Source organism: Aythya fuligula, chromosome 1 (genome assembly GCF_009819795.1).
Source record: "Aythya fuligula isolate bAytFul2 chromosome 1, bAytFul2.pri, whole genome shotgun sequence".
Lineage (NCBI taxonomy): Eukaryota > Metazoa > Chordata > Aves > Anseriformes > Anatidae > Aythya > Aythya fuligula.
Genome location: NC_045559.1, coordinates 64,686,592 through 64,712,277, shown reverse-complemented (window position 1 = coordinate 64,712,277; position 25,686 = coordinate 64,686,592). Strand labels below are relative to the sequence as shown.

Below are 25,686 nucleotides of genomic sequence, written 5' to 3'. Positions count from 1 at the left end.
ACAAACTTCTTCTCAAGTTGCCTGCTAACCCCCACTCGCAGTCCTCACATAGGACAAGGTGTCACGGTACAGCTGAAGTTTGCATACATAACAGGTTTCTTTACGAAGCACAAACCACAGCCTAACATCATCATAACTGGAATTGCCTGGCACCCCTACAGGAAGAGACAAAAACAAACCCAAAACACGATCACTTCCCTTTCTGCCTACAGAATAACAGTTCCGAGCTGCAGATAAGAAAAGAAAACAGGCTGCGTTTCATGACCGCGCTGCACCCGTTCCGTGACACATCATCTCGCTCTGATAGTTGTAAAGATATTTTCCTCTGCTGCAGCAGCTACCACCCAAACGTGAAGTATTCTTGTGAAGAAAGTGTCTCACTTCTGAAATGCCACAAAACAGCCCCTGGAAGCCGACAGATCTCACAGCAGAGCTCCAGAAGAGGGGGGTGGCTGCGTGGCGCAGCTCTGCGACCTCCAGGAGCGGCGAGGAGCACGGGCAGCACACAGCCTGGAATTTAACACCAGCTACAGCAGGGGAGGGCTCGCAGGAGTTTAAATTACACGGTGGGACCTCAACTCTGGGAAACTAGACTGTGCCCAGAACACACGCCCAGAGGGCCTTCATGGAACCGGGCCTGTTTTAAGGAGTAACCCGAGAATTGATGGTGTGTGAGACAGCTCAACCACCTGAGGAGCTTCCAGGCAGCGCTAGGACGGAGAAGTCCCTTTAGATAAGGGCTAACACCTGGAAGCTTTTCTGCTGCGTGACAGGTGCGCGGTGCCTCACCTTGAGTTACTCTGACTTACAGGCACTGCAGCCGAAGTTTAACATTAAGGGGTTTCTTACGAATACACCAGCACAGCCACCCACTAAAGGCGCTCAATTAGCTGCCTGAGGTTCTAATGAGGGTTAAAACAGCCACGAGAAGCACCCAACACACCGCCCGCACGCCTCGCTATGGCATCGCCTGTCCCATCCCCCTGCCCCAGGGGCCTCCCGTACCCCCCCCACACCCCCAACACCGCCTCACCGGGCGGCCCCGGCCTGGACACCGCCAGGGGACCCAGAGGGGACCGCAGGGGGGCACCGGGGCCCATCCACCGCCCGCCGGGCCCGTCCCGCGCCCCCCCCGGCGCTCACCTGGCAACGGCCGCCGCCGCCGCCCCCCGTGCCCGGCCCGGCCCCAGCCCCGGCCCCGGCCCCGCCGCCTCCTCCCGGCCCTTGGGCGTGAGCAGCGCGCGAGGCCGCCGCCGCCAATGCGGGACGGGACGGGCCCCGCGCGCCGGAAGGAGCGGGGAGGGGCGGGGCTCGTGTGTGAGGGGAGGGGGTGGGGCTTAGCGCGGCCGCGGGGTATGCTGGGGAATGTAGGCGCTCGGCGGCGGCGAGGCGGCTCTGATTGGCGGAGTGGGTTGGGGGGGGGGAGGCGGTGACGTGGCGGAGCGGGGGGTTGTTCGCCGCTCAACGCCGTTGCTATGGCAGGGAGGGTGCGGCGGTGCGCGGGGAGGGAGGGGCTGCCGCCCGTCATGGCTGCCTCGGGGGTTTGGCACTGGTGGGGCGGAAAGGGGCCTGCCATGGGTCCCAGCAGGCGCTGAGGGCACCTTCCTGAAAGGACCCGGGCTAGTGCAGTGCTTAAGAAATGCCACCACAACGCCGCGTGCGCCCACAGCCATTTTAACACCCCACACACACATATCCCTAAACCCGATGCTGGTTTCTGGAGGTTTCTGGAAAGCCCGGCTATTGTGATGCCTCTGGCATGCCTGACACGAGGTGTCTTTGTTAGGCAGTGGGAAGCATAAGCAGGATGGCAGGAAAACCCCTGTTAAGATAACACCTTCTGAAACCGCTTCCTTGGGGGAAATAGTGGAAACCCTCAGCCTGGGTGCTGTACATCCAAACGGGTCAAAACACAAGGGAAATGGCCTGCCAGAGGATGATCTTGTGTTGTTGAAGAGAACAATTGGATGATCTGGCAGGACTCGTCTAGCTGAAATTTCTGTGGCTCCACTTGCTTCAGTGCTCCTTGGAGGCGCGCGCCTATAAACTTGGATCCACACCCAGAAATTTAATGGCAAACAATCGAGCGTAAACAAGACAGTTAATGGAAGCAAAATTATCTCCATAAATTAATGTTTGAAACACTTTGGCCCCAAATACATACCGACATAAAATAAATATCGCCCATTCCTTAAGACCTTGTTTACAAAAACATGATTCCCTGTTGCCTCCTTTAAAATATGTCCCAACTCACACATTCATTACAATCTTAAGGGTCCGTAAGGCACCTGGGCAGTTACTGAGCACCACAATGGCACTATTGCATGTATTTACGGCTCCTAACATCAATCTGAATGTATTTTGACAGCACTCGGGCTGCACAGCAGCAAGCAGCAGCTGCAGAGCCTGCTCCTGGCTCCACCCCTGCCTGTCAGATGAAGCATTTCCTGCCCCATGTTTCAGTATTTCATCTGTAAAATGGCGCTAATGATTTTAAAATATTGCGAGCTCCATCGACTAAAAATGCATGTAAAAACTGCATGTCATTTTCATCTGTCATTTCCTGTCAGCATAACTTAATGCGTACTCAGCCAGTTAAGAGGGAAATTGAGATAGGAACGCTGTTTCATTAAATATTAAATAAACTGAATTAAAGTGGTTTATTCTGGTTCAAAAGCCTGTAAATCAAAAAGCAAAGCTGTGCTCTGCCATACAGGGCAAACTACTCGTTTGGAAAGACACATTTTTAAAAAATGAGTTATGCACTTCTTGGGCATTTAAAGATAATTCCTAGTGCTCACAGCATTAATATAAAATGTTCACCACCTTAATTCCTCCTCTCAATGTTTTAGTCCTAACTACGCAGTCCTGCACTTTGTGAAAGTTGGCAGGTCATTAGTTAACTCTGTTATTGTTCTTGAGCAAGAGGGAACAAATTTGCCTGTGGTAAATGAAACTCAGACTGGCCGGAATAACCACAGTGAATTGCAGTGCGGCTGACACTCTAAAACCCTCACCTAGGTGTTTCCTCAGCCAGAGAAAGGTACCGGCTATTAGTGCAGCTCCTACAGGCTGTGAGCCAGGCTGGGGCTACAGTCAGCTCTAGCACAGTGTCTGTGACATTCAGTAAGTGACGCTGGGTCCACCCCACCTCTGTTGGTTTGGTTTGGTTTGGTTTTGCTTCTGTTTTCCTCTGAAAGGCGTAATTGCAGTGGGCCCTTGCATGGCGATGCCCCACCCTGCTCTTCCTGCCCTGATCACGATGCTCTGGCAGTCATGCAGGACACTGACACAACCATGTGGCACTCTAGGAACAGCCAAAGACAAATCGTGATTCAGAATAAAACTGCCCTAGGGTGCGGAAGAGCCTGTACATTTTTTTTTTTTACAGGATATGCTTTATTTCTGCAAGCCTTTAAACTGCTTCATCTATTGGCAAACATATTTGAGAGGCTGCTGTCTGAATTCCCCAGGCAGGCTGCATCCATGTGACACCAGCGTGGGGCAGCGCTCATGGGGACAACAAGGCCCAGGGTGGGGGTCACGATCGCCCCGTCCCCCAGTGAAGCTGTGCCTGCTCATTCTCTTTGCATTTCCTTACAACAATTAATTAGCTATCAGATCTTCCCCTCTCAAAGCACGAGGGCATGCTCACTGCATGCTGTGGCACTGTGCTGAAGGGTGGTGCTTGCTGCAGGAGCCAAGTTCAAAACAGCCAGCGTGACGGCTGTTGGCAGCACCACGGGGCCATCAGACCTGGATACCTTTGGGCACACAGCGTGGAGAGGTAATTGTGACATTTCTGTGGCCAACCTGAGTGCCACGCTTCTCCCTCCAGATTAACAGGGCCCCTGAATCACCACTGGGCCATTGCAGGTAGGGTAGCCTGCTGTCTGAGCATGGCCCAAATCCAGCCTACCATTCCCAACCCATGCAAGGAGAATAATTTTAAAAATGAAATGCAGAGAAAGAAAACTCTCTGATGTCTTAGAGGTGACTTCCCAGTCCCTTCCTAAGCACTGTTGAGACCTCCCAACATGTACTGTCTACTGGGAAGGAAAATTAAAGTGGGACTCTCTCTTAAATGTAAAGAGCAAGCTCCTTAAGATAAGCCTATCTTTGGTGTTCTTCTGATGTTATAAAACAACGGAAATAAATCAAGGAAAAAAATGTGTTCGTAACATTCTTATTAGTGCTATGGAGATGCCTTGGTGTAGGTGTGCCAGTAGGTAGCCCTGCTCTCTGCTGGTTCAGTACAGAACTGCTGGCATCGCTAGCCCCAGGAGGACCTTCAGGTCAACCTTCAGGGTGCCCAAGGTGTCCAGGGCAGATGGATGGCCCTGCCTCACTGGCCGTATGAGAGACCCGAGTCCGAATGACTCTGGCATCACCAGTTGGAACTGCATCTGTGACAATTTGGCCTCCCATCATGTCACATCACATCAAAAGAGGGCTGCAGGCACTCTCTCACTGCGTTCCTGGAGGCTGAGGCAGTGCTCAGAGCTCAGTACTTCACTGGAGAGCATTTCTTCTAGGGATGCTCATGATGGAGAGACATGGCTGCAGTGTTACATCCGCTTGGAAAAAAAAAAAAAAAAAAAAAAAAAGGCTTAAAAAATTACTTTGGCTTTCCATTTTGCAAGGAAATGCTGACTCTTTATAGAGGACAGGTGGCAAAGTCCAAATAGACAAATAGATCCTTTAAATCTGTAGGTCTTATGGAAAGCTCAAATGCCCTGGAGAGAGCTGGTTTACCCTAGCACAGGGCAGGATCTACTACTCCATTTCATGGCTGCCCACCAGTATGGGGAAAAAATAGAGAAACAGCTTCTCCTGGCTCACAGAGGCAGGAGAACTCCTGACCCCACTGTTTGTTCCCTTGTTCTGTCTTTGAGGAGATTCTATGAGTAGGTCGTGCCCTTTTGTATACTCATGCAAAAATAGGTTTCAACTGTCATTTAAACAGAGCTAAGAAAGAAGAGGGAATAGTAACAGCTTCAGGCCCTGCAGAAGACTGACAATGGGGAATTCGGCAGGAAGGCAGGAGCATACTGTGATCATTGTATTACACCGTGGGTTTTTATTATTGTTATTTTGGGATTTACAATGGCTGGTCATGATTCCTTTTGTCCCTTTCTGGTATGTGTCCTGTTGGCCACAGAAATCTGCTTTGCTTATCTTTGAGGTTGGTTATATTTACGCTTCAGAGCTGGTATGCTCACGAAATGGTCCTGTCCCTAAGCCACCAGCTATCCGTGCTGGAGCTGGGACAGGCTACACGCTCAATGATCTGTGCATCCATCAGTCTTTGTGCACAAGGTAGAGGTGCCCACACAGCCCTGGCAAGGAGGGCATGGCCAGGGTACACGTCTGGACCAAGGACGTGCTCGCACCTCTGGGACCCGTAGCCCAGAGCTGGAGTCTATCTTTGATGAGAAGTCTTCCCTTTGGTGTGAACAGTCTTATGTTCACATCTGCCCCCTGTCTGTTACACAACAGGTCCTGCAGAGCCTGCCATTCGGTGAATTTTATTTCCTAGAATACCTTCTAGAAACTATTTAAGCTAAATGTAGTTAATGTAGTTAAACAAAAGCTAAATAAACAACAATGAATGCCCATATAAGTGGCTGGTTCTGGACAACCTTGTGACAGACACTTGAGAAATGCCCTTTAGCTGCTGGAAGGTATTTCCCAAGGTCTCCTTGGGATGTTCTGTGTATGTGTCAGCTGATGAAAATACTGTCTGTATTTCTGTAGCCACAGGTGATTAGGAACTGCTCCCACAGCGTAATTCAAACCTACTAGGCTTCTCCCCAGACAGCATCAAGTGAGCAGAGAGAAACCCTTGCATGTCTGATTGTATGAGTGACCAAGATTTGCTTCATTTGTGCTTTGCCAGGGCTATAAAACTTGGGTCCATATAGGCAGCGTGAGGTACACTTAAACAACGCGTCTGGGTTCAACATTGCTGTTTGCTGAGCTGCAAAGGCAGCAGTCTCTCCGTTCGACATCTTGGAGACAAAGAATAGGAACTTCCAAACAACGCAAACAACCTCGACCCTAGTGGTGTTAAAAGGTGCCTTGAAATTTTCTCACAACCCTGCCACTACCTTTTTGCCGTAATTACTATCAAATGAAAGTTTCCGTTTGTTCTGGGGTCAGCTATTGCTTAGCTTACCTTGCAGCAGAGTATACTGAGGCCTCATTCATTCACTTTATAACTTATATATTACTAACCAGTTGGAAAATGATGACAGATTTGCATCCTGTTCTGCTCCGTTTAGGAGCTGATGTGCACTGACTTGCAATAACCGTGTATTTGCATAGTGCCTTTAACTCCAAAATATTTTAGTTTTACATGACTTACGGGTGGTCATTTCTATCAGCCTTGAAGTGCAGCGACTTCAGGGTTGGAATGTGGCAGTCAGTAACCAGCACACACTATAAAATAGCGTATTGTGGGAATATCTTATCCATATGAAACTGCAAATACAATTTAAGTAGACAGGTATTTGATTCAGAAACCAGGCTACCTTCTCTAAGCCTTAGTCTTACTACAGGACATTCAACAGCTGTAAATAAATAAGTTCTGATTTTTTTCACTTCTCTGAGGGTCTCACCGAGCCCCCCAGCAATCACCTCTGGACATCGATCCTCCGGGTGCCGCTGAGCCTCTTTGTCCATATCACTGCACCATGGGGACGTACTGACTGCCAGAGTTAGGGAGTGTATGGAGTAGGCCTTCAATTACCTTTATTCATCAGTATTTCTCAAAGAGCTTTACAGAAAAAGGAGGTGTTCCGCTCCCAGTTTTATATAGGAGGAGGCTGGAGACTAAAATGCACATAAATTAACTTGTTGAAGATTACAGAGCAGGCAATTGGCAGAGCTCACAATCAAGCTTAGCTCCCCATCCCCACATCCCCCTACTGCTTTGTGTATCTAACAATACACAGCTTCAAACCCACCACTTTTTAACTTTCATGGTAAAGCAGCAGCTTTGCCAGAGTCTTCTCTTTGACTTTCTTTGGCTTTGCATCAAACCCAACTGGCCGTGCTCTGATTTACTTTATACTTACTGCCACCCTAAGGAGGTTCTCTGATGTCTGGGTGCCATATAAATCAAGGTTTAATTGCGTAGTGCAATCAAATTTTTTTTTGATACAAAACAGACAGAAAGTTGAGACGACTGAAACCTAGATCTTGTAAAAAAAAAAAAAAAGTGTGTGTGGGAGGAGGAATTGATGGTCACTTCTCCTGTATTGATATATAGCCCCTGTCCAGTAGGAGCTACTGGCTCCAGGCAGGCTGCAAGAGATCCAGAGTTCTGGGACAAATAGCCAAAATCATCTTTTTTCTATCCAGACAAAATTTTAGGTGGAAAAAGAAGGACATGTCCAGGGACACCCAGATGAATAGCAGCCTTAACAATGCCAACTTTTCCGCTCCCTAAGTTGTTTACACCCACAAAATTAATTGTGGTGCCAAACTGCGAGGAGATTTGGGACTCCCTTAAACGTGTGGTCTTTATTGGGAAGGCCAAATGAAATCATTTTGAATTATTAGACACATTAACAATGCCTAAGGGTGCCATATACAAATAGCTGACACCTTTAAGGACTGATGCAATGAGGATGGACAAGAACATGAGGTGAGGGTGGTGGGAGGAAAGGTCTTTTTAGATGTATCCAAGGTAGAGCAAGTTTTATTACTGGGCTAGAAATGTATAGTATCCCAGGAGTGAATAGCTCACACATTTGATCTGATCTTGGGCTCAGTCCAGCTCCCACTGAAGTTTAATGGGAGTTGGATCAGGCCATTGCACTCACATTTTTTCCATGCATGGAAAACTATTTCCGTTACTTTGAATTACAATACCACTGGCTTTGGATTTTATATAATAAAATAAATCTAAGCCACTGTTTATATTCCAAGAAACTGCATTCTGGGATGCCAGCAAATATATTGCCTGTTGGAGTAAAAAAAATAAAATAAAAACTGGACACATTGGTTTAAAAAAACAACAGCTCCTAATTATTAAACATAATTTTTCTTCCTTGTGCTTTTCTGGAGTCCTCAAATATTTGAAGTATGAAAGGTACATATAAATTCTTCTCTGGTGGTTGAAATGGTGGAATCTGTAAAACTGCAATGCTTTATAAGAAACAGAGGTTTAATATAAAAATAATAATCTTCATGACTGCCTCTTTGCTTATTGGCATATTTTGTGCATTTTAAAATTTACAGTTAAAAAAAAACACCTTGGAATGTCAGTAAGAAAGAGGGTGTACATTAGCAAACCGTTGTATTTTTGGGACTGGCTTCTCTTGATTGTTCTCTGACTGCAAATGAACTCTGCAGATGCTGAGAGGCACAGGAAACGTCTTGTGCTAGGAACAGCATTTGTTCCCCGCTTTATGAATTGGATTCTGCTGAAATTCCAAAGTGGTAACACTGATTAGCAGGCTTTGGTGGTGGCTTCTGCCCTACTATGATTTTATTATGCTCTCATACTACCAGCAAAAAGCACAGAGAAGACTTCCATTGGTGGCCATATGCCCACGTTCTGGGAACATACTTAACTGTGGATAGTTTGTACCGGGGAAGAGCATGGCCTCCAGACTCTGAAATACAACGCAGCAAAATAAAAGACTCCCCAAAAGAATAAAACAAAAATACACATATACACAAGCAACAGAGGGAAAGAAATCTCATCGAGGTGTGTTTAATGTTAAAGAAAAACTGTACATCTGAGAGGGTGGTGAGGAGGGTTTAACAGAGCTGAACAAGGTGAGGACCGCATCCACTTCAGAGAGGAAGGACAGCAGCAGCACCAGGAGTGCTTAAGCGGTCATGCGCGTGCAAAACTTCTGACCACTGAAAAAATACGAAGTATATTTCCTTCACAAACGTCCCTGGGCACTGGCAGCTTCTCCTCTACAATGAAAAGTTAAGTTTCAGCATGGGATTAAAGGAAAAAATGTTCCCCCTCTTGTATATAGCCATGTAGACTGAGCTGGACAGATCTCCCCTTTGTCCAGGCAGCACCAAGGAGCTAGGGGATGGCTTCAGGTGGACTCCCAGGCTGTGTGCCAGCCAGCCAGCCACAGATAACACCGTCCTTCCTCACAGCAGCATGCAAACCTTCCACCACCACGTTGCCGGCTGTCTGGCATCCAGGAATGGTTTACAGGACTCTGGATTTTAAGCTGTATTCTTGAGCATGAGCCTTGGCTAACTTTCCCTCTCATGTGACAAAGCCCTTTAGAGGGATCAAGAATTGTTTCCAAAATCCCCGGTGGGTTTAGTGGGGCAGCAGGGCTTGAAACACAGCTTACCAAGTCTATGGCGGACCTGGCTGTAATCTCAGATGTCCAGTAACAATGCAAAATATTGTATCTGTAAAATATCTGTAATGTCTAGACAGCAGAGAGCACCCACCCTTCTCCTTCCTGTTGATTTTATGTCTGTAATGAAATGGTGGTGGTATGTGTATGTGTGTGTGTGCACACGTGTGTGCAGAGGGAGTTCGGTTTGTTGGCACCTCCATAGCCTCTTTGCCCCACCTGAAGCCCCCAAGGGGAGATGCATTCAGAGACAAGCTCCCCAGCAGAATGTGAGGGCTGGCAAACCTGCCGGCCTGAGGGGGGAAACTTCAAAACCAAAATGTCTCTTAAATAAGCTTCTTTAATTATTATCATCATCTGTTTATTTATACAAATATAAAATATATTTATATAGATTTATATAATATAGATTTGTCGCTTTGGTGGCTCTTTTCATTTACAGACGTACTGGTCAACGATCTCTGTGCACTTTTTACACTTGACGTAACAGCACCAATGGAACTTGCAGTGGCAGCGCTCCACCTGGACGCTCTTGAACTGGTCGTAGCCCCGTCCGCAGCACATCAGCTCGCACCCATCCATGCCCTCCGAGGTCTTGTTGCACAGGCGGCCCTGAGTGCCCAGCGAGCCGGTGGTCTCGTTGCGCAGGCAATAGTCCGGGCTGGGGTCGACGTAGACCAGGTCCTCCTGCGTAGGCATGTTGAAGCGGTTGTTCACCAGCTCCAGCTTGCCCTTGCGGCTGATCCGCATGGCGGCGGCGCTGTCGTACTTCTCCTTCAGCAGGTCGCCCACCTTGCGGAAGTCGGCCAGCTGCAGCCAGCAGGTCTTGAGGCTGCAGGAGCCTGACACGCCGTGGCACTTGCAGGCCACGTCCGCCAGCTTGTACACGGCCTGCGGGGAAAGGAGCGCAGTCAGGCAACGCTGCATTCATTCGTGCTATGCCGGCAGCTGGCATTCATTATCATGAATTCATCAGTGCATTTTCATAACTGCTTTGATTATCCCTCCCCCCATTCCTGTTGTTTCGCCCTTCAGAACAGACAAAAGTCTCCTCTTCCTCCCGCTGTGATCCTGTTTGCTAAGTATTTCTGTGTCTGGTCACATTGCCTCTAACCAGAACTCCCCCATCCCACCTTTTCCTCCAGCAGATTGCTGGCTTGATGGCATGGCCAGGAACAGGAAAGCCCTACACTTGTGTTTCTGAGAATTGCCCACATCTCATGGACCACCACACTTCATGTTTTTCCCCTCATAGCTGATACAAGGGAACACCTGGGAACCTGTTCATTTCCTGTCGGCTAAAACAGGAACTGATGCTATCGCTCTAGAAATACATCTGCATCCTTTAGAAACAAATCCCCTCTCTCTGCCGAGGATCTTTGCTCCCGCGGTTCCCAGAGGAGTCCTTGTTTTTCGAAGAGCAAGGAGCAGAGATGGTAGTGGATGTGCGAGAGATGAATGCCTTCACATCTCCTCAGTCCCTCTGCTCGAGGAGCGAGCCCTGGCTGCAGATCTGCGCCATCTCGTGTCCAGATACTCCACTGCACTACAACCACCAGCGCTGTGCAGGAGGACACACAGTCCAAAAACCATGCACAACCTCTCACTGCTGTCTTTTCTGAGATACTTTAAGCTCCGTTTTCAGAGGTCTATGGGAGTTTTAGATGCATCGTACCCCTGAAAAGGCAGCATCTCGTGCAGCAAGGCAGAAAACCAAAATTAACAAAGAGTCTTAAGAATTTAGGCCAATGAGCATTAAACCCTCAGTAGAGCAAGTATGCGATGTAAAGGAAAACAGTCCTTCCTCCCGCACTAGCTGGGAGGAGAGAGAGAAAATAAGAAAACATTTTAGAATAACAAAGCTCAAAACCTACAAAAACAACCTGAAGTGCAGGTCAGGTTTGTTCTTTCCATTAATTTCAGATACAGGTACCAGGCTGCAGACTATGTGAGATCCTGTCAGCACCAACAGGAACTTACAGAGTTTACAGAGGGAAGAGCTGGCATCCACGTTCAATCAGAGCTACCAAGTGTTACAGCATTTGACTTCCAGAGCTCTTCACGCTTCACGTATGAGGCTCACATCTGCTCTCCCATGGCCATCCTGCCTCTTGCACATCTGCAGGGCAGCGCCTCTGCCAGATCCCGCATGCCAAACAGAGCTATTTGGCATCGGCTGCAAAACTACCGCCAGCTGTATCTGGGGTGGGGTGATCAAGGAACGTGAGAAAAATGAGGATGTTTTGAAGGAGATGGCAATACGTCTTCTAGCAGGCTTTCTGCTGAAAAAAGCAGCCAAAGACTGAGGCTCCTTTTCTGTCTCACTCATTGACACCAAAGAAAGCTTCCCAGCTCTCCGCATTCACTTGCCAAGGAGTAGGTGATTAAGGCGATCCTACAAACAAAACCTTCTGCGTATGACTGCGTTCTGGACTAGCAGGGAGAGGTCAGAGTTCTCCTGAAACAACCGGTTGCTCCCGGTCTAACAAACACCTAGTGCTTTTGACAGCTAGTGAAGATTCAATTGGGCTTAATGGCTAAATCACATGGAGGCCAACCCAGCTCCCAAGGAAGTCAATGGGCTGAGTCCTTAAAACAGAGAAGCTTTAGTTCTGCTCCTCAGAGCTCAATTTACTGAGGCAATGCCTCACAGCACAGCGCAACAGCTACGGGCTGGGAGTTAAGCGCTCGCCTTGGACTGCGCTGTAGTTGCAGAGGACCAACCACGCCGTCACTTAAGGACTCCTGCTGTACTACCACCAGACAGAGCTACAGCTGAATTTCCCGAGGCCCAGACACTTACTATATCCTCACTGCACTGCCAGCCTGCTCGTTATAAGCTTGTGTTAGCACTTTTTGGTTATGGTTCTGTCAAATCCCAGGCCACTCATGCCTCCCTTGCCCTTGCATATGTTTTTATAAAGTATTATGGTTCTTCCTAATCCTGGGCTTTGTTCCTTTAGAAAAACACTGCAACTCGATCCCCCTCAGCTAATGTCATGGGACTGAGTTCACTCTGGCTTGGCTTTAAGCAACTGATGCTCAAAACATCTGGCCCATGCGGGTAATAGCCGTGTGGGGGAACGCCAGCCCTACCAGCTATCACAGGTAAGCACGGCGCCGCTCAGCCCCCCACAGCTCCCACTATCAGCGTCCCGCGGAGGTAACCGCAGCTTTACCCTCCAAATGGCTCTCCCCCTCGGCTGCCTGGATGGGGGGAAAGCAGAGGAAACTGGAGAGCTCCTTTCTGACTGGGCGAGGGTCAAGGTAAAGAATAACAGACCCCACGTGTAGTTCTGAAGGCAGGGCCTGATCGATGGCCATGCCACTTAAGCAGGTTGAAAATGCCTCTAATGGAAAGGCTTAAAGCCCCTTCCCATCAGCCCAAGTTCTCTTCCAATTCTTTCCTCGCTAGAATGGGAACGGGAAGAGAATTAATGGGGGGAATTCCTATGTGGTCAATTAGCCAGACCCCCTTCCAGGCTCTTCTGGCACGGGGCTGAGTGACTGATGACTGAGGCCTGCCATATGCTGGCTGGGTAAATAGCGCGGAAGGACTGACCGCCACAGCCCGCCAGACAAGGGCGACAGATAAGGAACGGGGGGGAAAGAAGAGAGGGTAATGGAGCCCAACTGGAAAAAAAGAGACAGATGGAAGGAAAGAGCGTATTGAGATAACAGCCAAGGCAAATAAACAAGGGCACTAAAGCCAGGAGCACTACCACAAGGACCGCAATGTGGAGTGAAAGGGTGATGGGGTCAGGAGTGCCTGAAAGCTACAAGGGCTCGGCTTCCTTCCCAGCCCTGTCGGCTCCCTCCAAGAAGCACTGAGAGCAAGGACAATCTTCTCTCCTGCCATCAGAGCTCCTCAGGGTTCAAGGAGAACCATCTCACCTAGATGAAACCGAGTGGGGGCACCTGCCAAAAATCAGAAGACATCATCAACTCAAACGTTGGCCGGGAAGTCAGGGCAAGGCTGCACAAGGGACGGCAGCTGGCGGTAACTTAGCAAATGCTCACTGCTGTGTCTTCTTCCTTCACCCTTTTCTTGCAGCACCGTTTTCAGGAATGTGGAGTTACAGATGCATCTTCCTACTCCCAAAACCAGAATCTCAGAAATGAAAACTTAACATCTTGGAATGTAGGACTAGACGGGGCCTTCTTGGTTACTAAGTACGATCTCTTGCTATTGTAGGCACCACTTCAACTAATGTTTTCCTTAAAAGTACTGAGTGCCCTTTTAAAAGCAATTTGGTTTTCAGGCACCATTATTCTGATCACTGTTTCAATGATAAAGTATCTTTTTCTAATTCCCAGCCTAAATGTATTCACTTTATGCCCATTTGCCATTGTGCCAAATTGGCCTTTTGCTTAAAAAGTACTTTTCCTTCCCTATTAGTTCTCCCACTAACATAGACATCAGTCATATCCTCTCTCAGCTTTCACTTCGCTAGGCTAAACATGGCAAGCTATTCTAGCCTGCTTTCTTAAGAAAAGATTCTTATCCCTTGGGTCAACCATAACAACCCTTTTCTAGTCTGAGGTCATTTTACTTGGGAATATGAGAGCATACAATATTTTGGGGCCTTACAAGATATTAATACAATGGCATTAACATTCCCCTGTGTCTTTCAAAAAGACTTTCCCTACTACATTCTAGGATATTTGCCACCTTACGAGCCACATTACATCTGCAGCTGACTGCTGCATCCAACTCTTTTCTACTTATTTCCTAATGACTAAAAAAGTTTTTCACACAAGACCTTGAAATGACGGTTTTAATGTTGTTTTATTGGATGTCACTAGTTGCTGTACAAAATTCAGATTCTCCTCTATATGCATAATACCTTCCACCTCTGCATTGTCAGCAAATTTCATCGTCCCATTCCAGCTCTTGTGTCAAGGCCAAGAAACAAAAATATTAAGCGTTGGCCTTCAAGCAAGTCCTTGAAGAATTCTGCTAATTAAGCTCTGTCAAGATCAATATGCATCTTTTCACACAACGTACTGACATCTTCCCTTGAACCAGTTTCTCATTCATCCCACAGTTGCTGTATTTTTCCTTATCTTTTCCAACTTAACCACGTGTTTCCACATGGGAAACACATAAATTGTCTCACAGATCATCATCTAAACGAGACCTATTGGATCTGGTTTGCCTTCAGGAAATCAGTGATGTTCTAAATGACCAAGTGATCAATCTTTGAGAAATTCTTGTCAAATTGTTTCCCTTTTTGCCTTTTCTTCTGAACTATCCTTTCCCCTGCACCCTCGTGTAAATGCTGCCAAGGTCACGCTGCCCATGCTGCCAGGTGCCAGCCCTTTCAGAGTGCCAGACAAAAAAATGGGCACTCCCTGTGACTTGAGGGCTTCAAGCTTCCTGATTTTTGTTTCCATCTTGGTGACAATAATTTCAATTTCCCTTCACTGACATGTCAACATATTTCTAAGAGACAAGAGCGAAGGCTGCCCTGTACTGGCCAAATTATGATCTTGACCAGACAGCCCTGGAACCTGTAGCAATGCCATCTCGGAGCTGCCTCAGGCCAGATCAATTCATATTCATCTCCTTTCCTGATGCCAGCATCTCCATTCCTCCCTACCCCCAAAATCTTGATCCACTCAATCCACCCCAGCATCTTAGTCCCACTTATTCCAGAGCCCTCCATTCTTCCAACTCTTTGCTGCTACCGGTTGACTCCCACCTGAATCATTCAATCCAATCCCAAATGCCTCTCTGTCAGCAGCCCTCTGCACAATCCCACCCATCCCAGGTCTGCTGGCCCCAAACTTCAGTACTTGCTGCTCAGCTCTACCCGTGCTACCTGTCTGAACACAACAGCTGCCTCCTCATGCCTTCCTCACCTCCACAGGGTGCCAGCATCATCAGCCACTGCCTGCCCCCAGAGCACCCTGCCTGGCTTTCCCCAAAAATACAGTCCCAGGGGGATTTACAAATCTACAGCGCAAGCACTGACTCCCCGAGGCAGGAGTGCTGAGGACAGAAAAAGACATCTCCACTGTGCAGCAGACACAGGGCACGAGCAACGCCCCATTCTGGCTTGAAGCCCCAGGTAAAGCACTCCTTTACTTCAGGGACCAAAACTACTCTGTCTTTAAACTCAGCCCCATTCTCGCTGAACAGCAGTCTTTTCTCTTCCCATCTTTTCCAATTTACTAAGCTAAAAAAACCTTTTGCTATTTCTGTTACTACCCTTTGCAAGGTCTGACTCAGCTTGCTTTTTACTGTTCTCACTTCATCTTTACGCTTCTTGACCTCTAAGACAGAGCATTTTGTTATTTATTTGCTATCGGTTCTTTTTTTTCCCCCATTCTTAGTAAGCTCTCAGTCTATTCCTAACAGCTTCTCTGTGGTAGTTATTCATTCAGTGAGGTCTGGATATTCTTCCTACAAGCTTTTTCCTCTTGCTTGGCATGCACAATTGTAATGGCTTTAGCATCTTTGACTTGAAAAAGTTCCAGACCTCCTCCACATTGAGCTCTTCAGCTGAGTTTACTAACCGGCTCCCTTAGTTTATCAGAGTTTGTTAATCCACCAGCTTAATTACACACTGGTTTATAGTTCCATTCAATTTAATCTAAAATGACTGCTGTTCGTCTAATCTAAGGTTATTTTCTATGGGCATCTGTTCTCAGCGTCTACCAAAACCAACCTTGAAATAACATTGTCTTTTGCTGGGCCCTTAGGAAAGCTTTCGTCCAGGTCCTGCACTAACTGGAGACAAAGAAATCACCTTGAGGGTCTCGTCTGCAGAGCCCAGAGAAGCATGTGCACTGTAGCACCCCAAGCACAGCTTATTCAACTTTCTGCACTGTAGTAAAGGCGGGACAGAACTGGATTTAGCTGCATCCCTAAAAAAGGACAAAGCTTTCTTCTATCTAAAACCATGCCATAGTTAGAAATCACAGCTCGGTTTCTTCCTTGTATAACAAGAATAACAAGACATGGTGATGTTTCAGCCATGCTGCAGAGCAAGTATCTTCTAATGTGATCTTCTGAGTAAGGCGTTACTAACAGTTTAGCCATCCCTCAAACTATTTTACATGGGACATTTTTTTGTAGTAATCCAAGTTCATGACTCCAGACATACAAGATGTTCAAAGTACGTAATGCAGCAAAGAACATCCCATTTAGGCTACTATTCCATGGAGGGATGGTCATCCTTCCTAAGGAAACGCTGACCTTCTGCCCTCCCAAGCCTAAATAAATAAAAAATAAATACATAAATACCCTAACCAAAAACCACTGAGTTCCAGAGCTTTCAAGTCCACCATGTTCCACCTCCTGCATGTTTACCTCAGTTTGATTTTGCAAAAGGAGTTTGGAGTATGTGCAGAGCCTCAACCTGACACATCAATTCCACAATCAAAAACCAGAGCAAACATCTTAGGTGGCAAAAGGAAGCTGAAATTATATGCAGAGAAGCAACACATGAATGGGAAAGGGGAAGATAATTCAGTAACAATTAGAAGTTAGAAATGGCATAAAATTGCTAAGGAAACTAAGGATATTAGTTAAGAATGTGTAAAAGAGCAAGGCTAAGTACATCTAATAGGATTTTTTAATATGGATTAGAAACAAAATTAACTCTAGAACAGCTTGCTACTAGAGAGGAATGATAAAATTCTTAAACATTCTGTGGAGAAAGCAAAAACATTTAGGCATTTCTGTCCTGCATTTGGAAAGAAGCAGGATTACAGAGCTGTACTGCATATGAATGATGCTACACCTTGCAGGCTGTTAATTACAGAAGGAGGAATTGCATGAAAAGCAAATGCACAGACACTGAAGGGGACAACTTCACCTATGTTTACGGCATCATTGAGACCAGTACCAGAACTTGACGGGTAATTTTGGTATCTGAATTTTAAAGGATGTGGGAACTGGAAAGGGTACACTGAAGTGATGGAAAAATGATTTGATGACTGTTGAAAACATCTGCAAGCGAGAAACACTTAAGTTGTCAACTTAGTTTGTCAAAACAGAGTGGTGAATAAACCACAGCAGATAAATATTTCTATGGAGAGGAGATTCTGTTTACCAAGGGGTTTTTCAATCTATCTGTACAAGTCAGAAAAAGAACCGACTGGAAGCTGCTGCTGGATAAATTTAAATTGCAATGATGTACAGTGTTGAAAGAGCGAGGATGATTAATGACAGTAGCATTCTACAAAAGGAGGTGATGGATTCTCCATCTCTAGAGGTCTGCAGATCAAAACTATGCATCTTCTCAGAAAAGGTCTGTTGCCTCGGTGCAAATTATTTATTTTGCCAATATCAAGGTGTCTGAGCAAGGTGTAAGTTTAAGAGACAGCCAGGCAGCTTGATTCAATGTTTGCTTCTGGCCTTATATACCCCAAAATCTTAATGATGGCAGTAGAAAAAAACTCCACCTGCCAACAGACTGTCCTTTTTACCATTGCCCTGTCCTTTTGGCCGCTCTGGGAAGCACATTTCTGAGACTTAGACCTGGAAAGTGGTCTGTGAGAGCACCTGGTTTATTTAGTAAGGGATTACATGCCTGAACACGTGCCATCCAGTATCTCAAAAGACCCCAAATTCACAGGCTTTAGCTGTCAATGGAAGCCAGCCTTTAGAGCTGGAACATCATAATGTGCATTGTCTGTGCTACTTGTAAAAAACGGAGGAAATGAGACCATACACTGTTTCAAGGGAGTTATTGGGGGATGGCTGGACTGTCCCTCGCCAAACCTCCAAGGAACATGGCATCCAGCTACCCCATAACCTCTGCTTCTGCCCCTCCAAAACAGGGAAGGGTCAGTCTTACCCTGCGACCAGCCTCGTTGTTCTGCAAGTTCATCAGCATGCGCGCCTGCTCCTCCGAGCCCCTCACGTAGTTCTTCTCCCGCTCCTTGGCATCCACAAACTCCTTGGCGAAGCGGTACCCGTACTCCACGTTATCCCCGCAGCCGCCCCACAGCCAGTCTCGGGGCAAGTCCTTGGGCCGGGCAGTCCGGCTGCAGCCACAGCTGGAGAGCTCTCCCTCACGGCAGGCCCGGCTGATGGCGTTCACCACCCCGGCGGCGCTGACGGCGTAGGTGAAAGCAGTCTCTCGGCTACCTGCAGGAGGATGCAAGGAGGAAATTAACAACAGGCAAATCCCTTCTAGCAAACAAAACGCGCATCAAGATGCAACCAGACACGCTAAGGACAGCGGGAAGTGCTGTGCCATGAGAAAGTGCATTAAAACGAGCTGGGTGGCCAAGTATAGGAGAACCACCCTGCTCTGGTAGAGGGGGAGCTGCCATAACACATCCCTCTGTTGTTTTCACTCCACAATAGCAGCCCCAGGCGATTGCCTGCCCAGTGCTGGCAGTTTGTGCGTGACCAGGATCAAAACCAAAACCAACTCTGAGACACACCAGGGAAAGGGCTGAGATTCCTGATACTGCCTGGAGAAGTGTCCTTGGGAAGAGCATGTTCTCCATGAATTTTTAGGTGCTGCTCCTCATTATTATCTTTATTATTTTATGTTTGTCCATATAAGAGCCATGGAAGCCCCGAGCCTTGCCCAAAAGAAACAGCACCACCACTGGCAGGGACTGCTCAGTCTCCTTCCCCCTTCTGCCTCAGGTCAACCCTTCAGCACACTCCAATTTTAACCTGAAGGAACCTCTCAAGCAACAAGAGGGTTATTCATTTGCTGAAAATGCAACTGCTGCCACTGAACCTGCCAAAAATCGTTGAGAACAACTGGTGAGGTTGGAGCGGTGCAAGGGGAGCACTCCCCGCCAGCCAGATACCTCTCTGTAACTGCTTCAATCCAACCAGGACAAGCTCTTTTTATGGGCACCTCACCTTCATCTAGTTTCACGTTGGTTAAACATGGCCAGCTGAGACTTGATTCAAGATAAACTGAAGGAAACCATTTTTACACTGAAACGCCAAGGCAGAGGCTCTCCCAACACCTAGAGAACCGCAGTGCTGGAAGGAGTAAAACTTTCCCATGTAGCCAATAATAAATGAAAAGACTTTCCGCTTGCACGTGTACGGGAGGCTGCCCTGCTTGGAGTGCATCTCAGTGCTGCTCAGAGGCCAAGCCGAGCAGCTGGAGCAGGTCTCCTGCTCCATTCCTGGTTCAGCCCCAGCCTGCCTGGGGCACCAGCTTAGCCAAGAACATGGCACGAGGCCAAGCGTGCAGCACAGTGCCGCGGTCAGAGAGGGGGGAGGCAATCCACACCTGCACTATCACCACACGCTGCAATAAATACCTAAACCAACACCTCCAGAGTCATCGCGTGCGTCACCACGCTTCCAGGTGATAAAGGGAACAACTGCCAAAGCTTCATTGGAATAAGCAGCCCCATCCTGAAGAGCTACCTACACCAAATCCCAGCAAGAGGTGACCTTTGGATGCTCTCGAGCAAATTAGGATGACTTCAGAGGGCAGATGCCCTAAGAACAGTTTGTCACCTGTGCTCAATGCCAGCTCCCCCAGCAGGAGGACCCAGCTGATGCTTTTGGTATGCTCCTGCTCCAATTTGCATGTGCGGACAATCTGCAATTATTAGCACCTTATCACCAGCTTAGTGGTAATGACCCAAGACAAAGGCAAGGCTGTGAACGGCACTCACCTTGCAGAACACCTTGGGATTTATTTATTTTTCCCTAAATGAGGGCTGTATGCTAAGGGCTTCTGCCATGTGCACCAGGACTGATCAAACACAAGGGGACACACAGCACTGAAGGGAGGACCTCACTAGCAGGTCATAAGGAAGAGGACTATGCCCCTAGAACCTTCCTGGTCCAAGAAGCAAAGAGGAGTGACTCCGAGTTGAGATAATCCAGCTCAGAGGGGCCGTGTGGTCTTTCTGCAGCAACCAATGTCGATTTTTGCACCTTATGGGCAGTGTTAAGGTAACACCCAACGTGCACTGTACCACTACCAGCCTGTGCCCGGGCGGTGGGAGCCCTGTGGCCATACCAGCCTCCACATTGACTTGACCTGCATCACATAGAGGAGCTCCCAGGGCTGCACTTTGTTCAAAGTGACTGCGTGACTCCAGGTGCTTAGGATCCTCACGGCTTGCTTGCGATTCCCGTCCCAGACGTGGAGGCTGGCAGCAGTGGTTTTCCCTCCTTGCTGCACTCAAAGAGGAACAAACCACGGTGCTCAGCTGATGTCCTTTTGGTTTGGGAGGCAGGATCGGATCCGTGTATGGCATCCCAGGCTAATACAAAGCAAATTTGTAGCTGGTAACTGGGGGCTGATATATCCTAGCTTTCGGCTGGATCCCTCACTGTGTTGTCTCTGCTCTCCTGCCACACACCCAGCCTTGAAAAAGCATTGGGACATTAACTCATCTTCTTGAAACTCATCCCGCTGCCATCTCCGTGCTGTTTTTCCCTAACCTTGCGGTCACAGCAAAGGTGTCCTGCACAGTGGGTGCCCCGGCGGGGCTGCAGCCCTGGTGCTGCCAGGTAAGGGAGGCTGGCGGCCGGGCTGAGCACGGGGCTCTGCTGCCCTCCTCCGCCTGCCGCCCGACCTTCCAGAGCTGGAAGAAGGAAAAGGGAGGAGGACTGACCCCAGAGGGGCGACTGAAGTGAACGAGACAAAAATGTGTTACTCTATTTTTTTTTTTGATGGAAAAAATGCAGTTTCAAATGATTTTTTTTTAAATTCCCTAAAGTTTTCCTGTCTCGAGGAAAACTATTTCTCTTTGTCCTGTCTTTTATGACTCCTTTTCTCCTTTTTGCATTTGAAAAGGCAGAAGAGATAAAAATCTTTGGCTCCAGAAAGGACTGGACTAACCTGGAAACCCCAGTCTTGCACTTAGGATTGTGCTGAAGGAAATCACAGGCTGCATATTCTCTTCTCCCCCAAGAAAATACTAACACTACCTTTTTGGATGCTCTGTCTTCTCCCATATAAACACAGAATTTAGGACTGTATCTTTATGTAACTTATAGGTGTGCATATACACACACATGCAGTCTAAAATCTGTATGGACAGGACACGAAGCAACTTCAGAAGGATAATTTTTGTACATCAGCAGCTATTGTTACTGAATAAGGCAGAGGGCATGTCCAAAAGCTAAGGGCAATTCTGACGATAATACAAACACCAGGAAATATCAGTGTTAGAAAGCAGCTGACTTCTGCTACAGATGCCCCTGAACATTTTTTCTATCATTGGCCTGCCTCGCCTCTATAAAATGCACAAAATGAAGGTGTAATGATTAAACACAGACCAAGCAGGTCTCCCATTTCCGAGCTGAGCCAAGCTCTGTGAGGTGGAAAGGAAACCAATCTTCCAGGTTTCTGAGTGAACGCTCTCCCAAATTTCTCCCAGGCTTTGGACTTGGCCAGGGCAGGTTCTCCTCCCCTCCCCTCCCACAACCCAGAGCAGCTCAAGAAATCACATAACATATGCCATGCCTGCATCAGTGGGTGGGCAGCCTAAGGTTGTTGGCACACAGCACACCTTCTGGGTCCTTATCTCCTTCCCCCCCTCTCCATGTCTCTCTGGCATGCCTTTGCACTCTCGCAGATATTCTGGTCTCCAGCCCCTTCTCGTGCTGCTGGCACAGCATACAGCAAGAGGGCTGTGGTCCAGAACTGGGGCTTAGGGGTTGAAAACAAGAGACAGGCACACGGTGTGAATGAACCTGGGGAAGAATGACTTTATAGCTGACGTGACCTGAGAGACTGAGAGGGTTTTTCTTCGCTAGCGTGGAAAATGGACCTGCTGAAATGACGAGCGATGCTCCATTACAAACTCAGAAAAAGTAAAACCAGAGGCAGCATCCCCCTTTGCAGCAACTTACCACCGACTTAGACAACAGTGGTGAACCTTCATAAGCCCTCTAACACTCCAGGCCACCTTTGGTGACAATTTTCTTGCACTGGAGAACAAACATCACCTTCTGAACATGCTCTGACTGATCAAAGTAGGGGGTCTAGAGGAGCCAGGTTCAAAACTCCTTGCTAGGATAGGTTTTGGAACAGGGGCAACCACAGGCCATCGCCTCACAGACACCACCATCAGCAGATCCCTGCCAGAGGTCCAACAGTCCTCCTAGCAAACAGGCGTGCACACGCACAAACCAAACAGCAGGACTACTGGACACAGCCACCACATAACCACAACACCTCCTTCCTCATCAAACCCCGAATCTCAATTTAAGCTAATGGCATCAAATCCATTTTAAAAAGGAACTATCATCTGTCTTCTAATATCCATGCTCTTCTCTTCTTCTCATACACCCGCTGATCCTTCCTGACTGCTTTTCATCCTCCAGCTCTGATCTTTATTTTCCCTTCAGATCACACTTACTTCCTTTTTTTTTTTTTTCTCCTCTTTCTGTTTTTCAGGTTTGAACTTATCCATCGGACCTAGCTGGGGCTGCAGGAAGGTACTGAGGAAGAGGATGAGGTTTGCTCTTTTCATGCATCCTTGTGGGGTCAATAGGATCTCTTTGGGAATCTGAACTGTGTGTGCCCTGTTTTTTGGGATGTTAAGTTATATGGGAGGGAGGGACGCCAGCAGGGAGAGATGGAGGGGTATTTGCTGTCCTTTTCCTCTGGTGGCTGAAATTTCAGTGTTTGTGCCCTGAAGCACGAGTTCTAACAGCCTGGGATTGCACAGAGCCTCATCTGGCCACCACCCTTGGTATCAGGCAGCAAGAGATCAAGGATGTGCAGATGCCTTGGATGTGTGTCAGCAGCTGAAAGTATGTGTCAGGAAACAGCACTTCCCAGGGGAGCATCCCAGAGAAGCAGGGATTTGTTGGGGTGTGAGCTGGACAGATGGGCAGGAGGGGAGGAATTGAACGGCTCCAACGGGCTGGATTAGGGATTCTGAGAGACAGAGCAGCACGTGCAGGAAAGCCCCTGAAATTCTCCAGGATGATGACACATCATTTCAGGAGCGAATGGAAGTGATCACAGGACTCGGTTGCCCCAGTGCCCTATTGCCCCGATGCCCCAGAGGCATTAAAGATGCATCTCCGGGTGTTCTGCTCCCCGTGCTGCTTTTTGAGAGTGAGGCCAAAAAGGTGCAAGCAACGCTGGGGGCAGCTGGGGCCGCAGGAGGTCTTTTTTTCCATCCCCTATTAAGTGTTTTCCCTGACTTTACAAGTGAGGAATAGTGCTGGCCCTGGATTCTTCACTGAGAGCTTTGTGGGTGGGAAACAAAACCCCCTCACACAAAGGCTGGTGCGTGTGCGTGTGTGTGTAAGCGGCTGTTTTAACACCTTTTCTTTATTGTCCTGGCTGTCGGACACATCAAACCGAGCCCGGATTTCTCAGTTTCTTGCCATCAGATGATTGCATTTCAAAAGGAGCCGGGACAATGCAGCTAGGTCACACCTCAATTCAAGTGCAGCAATGGCCTGTCAATGCGCCTCTTTCGGCCAGCAGGGCAGGAATTATAAAAATCCCTTCGGTTTACACAGAAAACAGCAGAAAAGGGAGGAGGGGAGAGATCCCAAGCTGGGGAGTCCATATTTCCCACATCTCAGGGCTGCATTCCCCGTCCAAGGGCACTCCAGATGCTGGGGACGATAACGTGGGTCCATTGTTCCTGGCTCCAGCTTCTTCCCTCCCTACCTCTCAGCAAGCACAGGGAACAAAAGCAGCCCCCTCGTCCTCACCTCCCCACGGCCCCCCCAGGGGAGATGCCCCCTGCCCCAGCTGCGGCTCAGGTGTGCTGCTGCCTCCGCTCAGGTGCGGGCAGCACCAGGGCATGGAAAAGCTCCTTAAAGGGAGCTTTAGGAGCAGTGCTAACGGGGCTTGGCTCCCAAACGCACATTCAAAGGAAGGGAGAAAGCTGCAGGGGGACACCCAGCGTGCCCCCACCGCCGTGGGTCCCACGCGGGGCGCTCCTACCTATCTTCATGACCCGCCCGAAGACGGAGGTGTTGTCCACCGTGCTGCAGTTCCACCTGCGCTGCCGAAACTGGTACTGGCACTCCTTGATGGCGCTGCGGGCCCCCTCGCCGATGAACACCATGTGCTCCTGGTAGAGCTGGCACAGCTTGCGCTGCCCGGGGGAGAGCCCCGGCAGCTGGCTGCAGACGGGCTGGGCGCCGATGATGTACATCTCGGGCCTCTGGATGGGGTTCATGGCCAAAGACCTGCGAGGAGAGAAGGGCGTCCAACGGGGGCTGCTGGGGGAGGCCCCAGCACCTTTCCCCAGCCAAGCTCCCAAAGGCCGGCCGCGTTTCGGCTGTCAGCTGCCTCCCTCTGTGCTCTGCCAGGCACGAGCCTTGCTCAGGAGGGAAGCACGGGCTCCTTCCAAACCCGAATTGAACCAGCCGGGATGGGGAAGGGGAGCAAGAGGGAAAGCTCGGCTCTTTTCTCTGCAGGAGGGGAAAGCGGGCTGCCGCTTCGTGCGGGACCGCCGATGGGCGATGCCTCCAGCCCGGGGAGGTTCCCGCTGGTTCGGGGAAGGGGCTCCGCGGCTGCTTTTTGGCAGCGGCTCGGAAACCTTACCCAGCCTCTCCTTACGCCTCGCCCAGAGCCCCGCACAAAGCCCCCCTTGAAACTCCTGCGGGAGAGGGGCCGCGTCCCACCTCCCCAAAACCCAGGGAAGGGGCTGGAGAGGGAGGGGGGGGGGGACCTCGCAAGAAGCGAGCAGCAGCGAGAGCAACCCGGGACGGAGCCAGCAGCCAACTTCCCCAGCCAAGCCCCCCTCCCTGGGACAACTCCCACCCCCGGCCCCCCAACCCGGGGACAAAACCATTTTGGGGCTGCCCCCCAAAAAAAACTCACCACCAGGAGCTGGCGTCGGCCACCGGCGAGGTGCAGCTGCAGAGGAGCGCGGCGGCGAGCGCCAGCCTCGGCCCCGTCATGGTGGGCTGCGGGGGGCTCCGGCGGCTCTGGGGCAGCCCCCGCGGAGCCTGCCGCCGGGACGGGGCGCCCTGCGGAGGGAGAGGAGCCGAGGAGAAGCCCTGCAGCGGGGCCTGCGTGCGGCGGGGGCGCGGCGAGCACGGCCCCCTGCCGCCGGCGGCCGCCCCCCGGCCCGCCCCGCCGCCCCCTCCCCCGGCCGCGCCCCCCCGACGGCAGCCCCCGACGAGCCGGGGCCGCTCAAGGGGGGGAGATGTGTGGGGTTTTGGGGGGGATTTTTGGTTTTTGGGATGGGGGTGGTGGCCGGCTTTGATGTGCCCCCCCCTCTCCCTCCCCCCCTCCCCGCCGGTGCCCCTCGGCGGCAGGTGTGCGAGGAGCCGTCGGGGAGCATCAAAGCGGCCCCGCCGCCTTTGTAATGCAGGGGGCGGCTCGGAAATGTCGCCCCCCCTACACACAGACACACACACGGCACCCCCAGCCCTGCGCCCCCCGGGCAGGGTGAGGGG

General features: G+C 49.4%; 2 protein-coding genes across 2 annotated transcripts in view; both read right to left on the bottom strand.

Moving 5' to 3' along the window:
• The window catches only part of ADIPOR2 (adiponectin receptor 2), a 44,290-nt gene extending 43,115 nt beyond the window's left edge, over positions 1 to 1,175 (bottom strand). The window contains exon 1 of the mRNA XM_032187038.1: positions 1,144 to 1,175. The gene's annotated coding sequence lies outside the window, so the exon portion shown is untranslated. The remainder of the gene's footprint in view (positions 1 to 1,143) is intronic.
• An 8,537-nt stretch (positions 1,176 to 9,712) lies between these two features.
• On the bottom strand, positions 9,713 to 25,200 carry WNT5B (Wnt family member 5B). Its single transcript, XM_032203959.1, has 4 exons — positions 25,106 to 25,200; positions 24,221 to 24,468; positions 18,158 to 18,450; positions 9,713 to 10,238 (listed from the first exon to the last, which is right to left on the bottom strand). Exons 1-4 carry the CDS (start codon positions 25,183 to 25,185, stop codon positions 9,780 to 9,782), a joined length of 1,080 nt encoding a protein of 359 aa, XP_032059850.1. The 5' UTR covers positions 25,186 to 25,200; the 3' UTR covers positions 9,713 to 9,779.
• Positions 25,201 to 25,686: the final 486 nt, after the last annotated feature.

What these genes read in the sequence shown, in the direction of transcription:
- WNT5B (XM_032203959.1), bottom strand. Translation starts at nt 25,185, where the DNA reads ATGACGGGGCCGAGGCTGGCGCTCGCCGCCGCGCTCCTCTGCAGCTGC. An exon ending in GCCGACGCCAGCTCCTGGTG is followed by an intron (nt 24,469 to 25,105) that starts GTGAGTTTTTTT and finishes CTCTCCTCGCAG; the next exon opens with GTCTTTGGCCATGAACCCCA. An exon ending in CGGGCGGGTCATGAAGATAG is followed by an intron (nt 18,451 to 24,220) that starts GTAGGAGCGCCC and finishes ATCCTCCTGCAG; the next exon opens with GTAGCCGAGAGACTGCTTTC.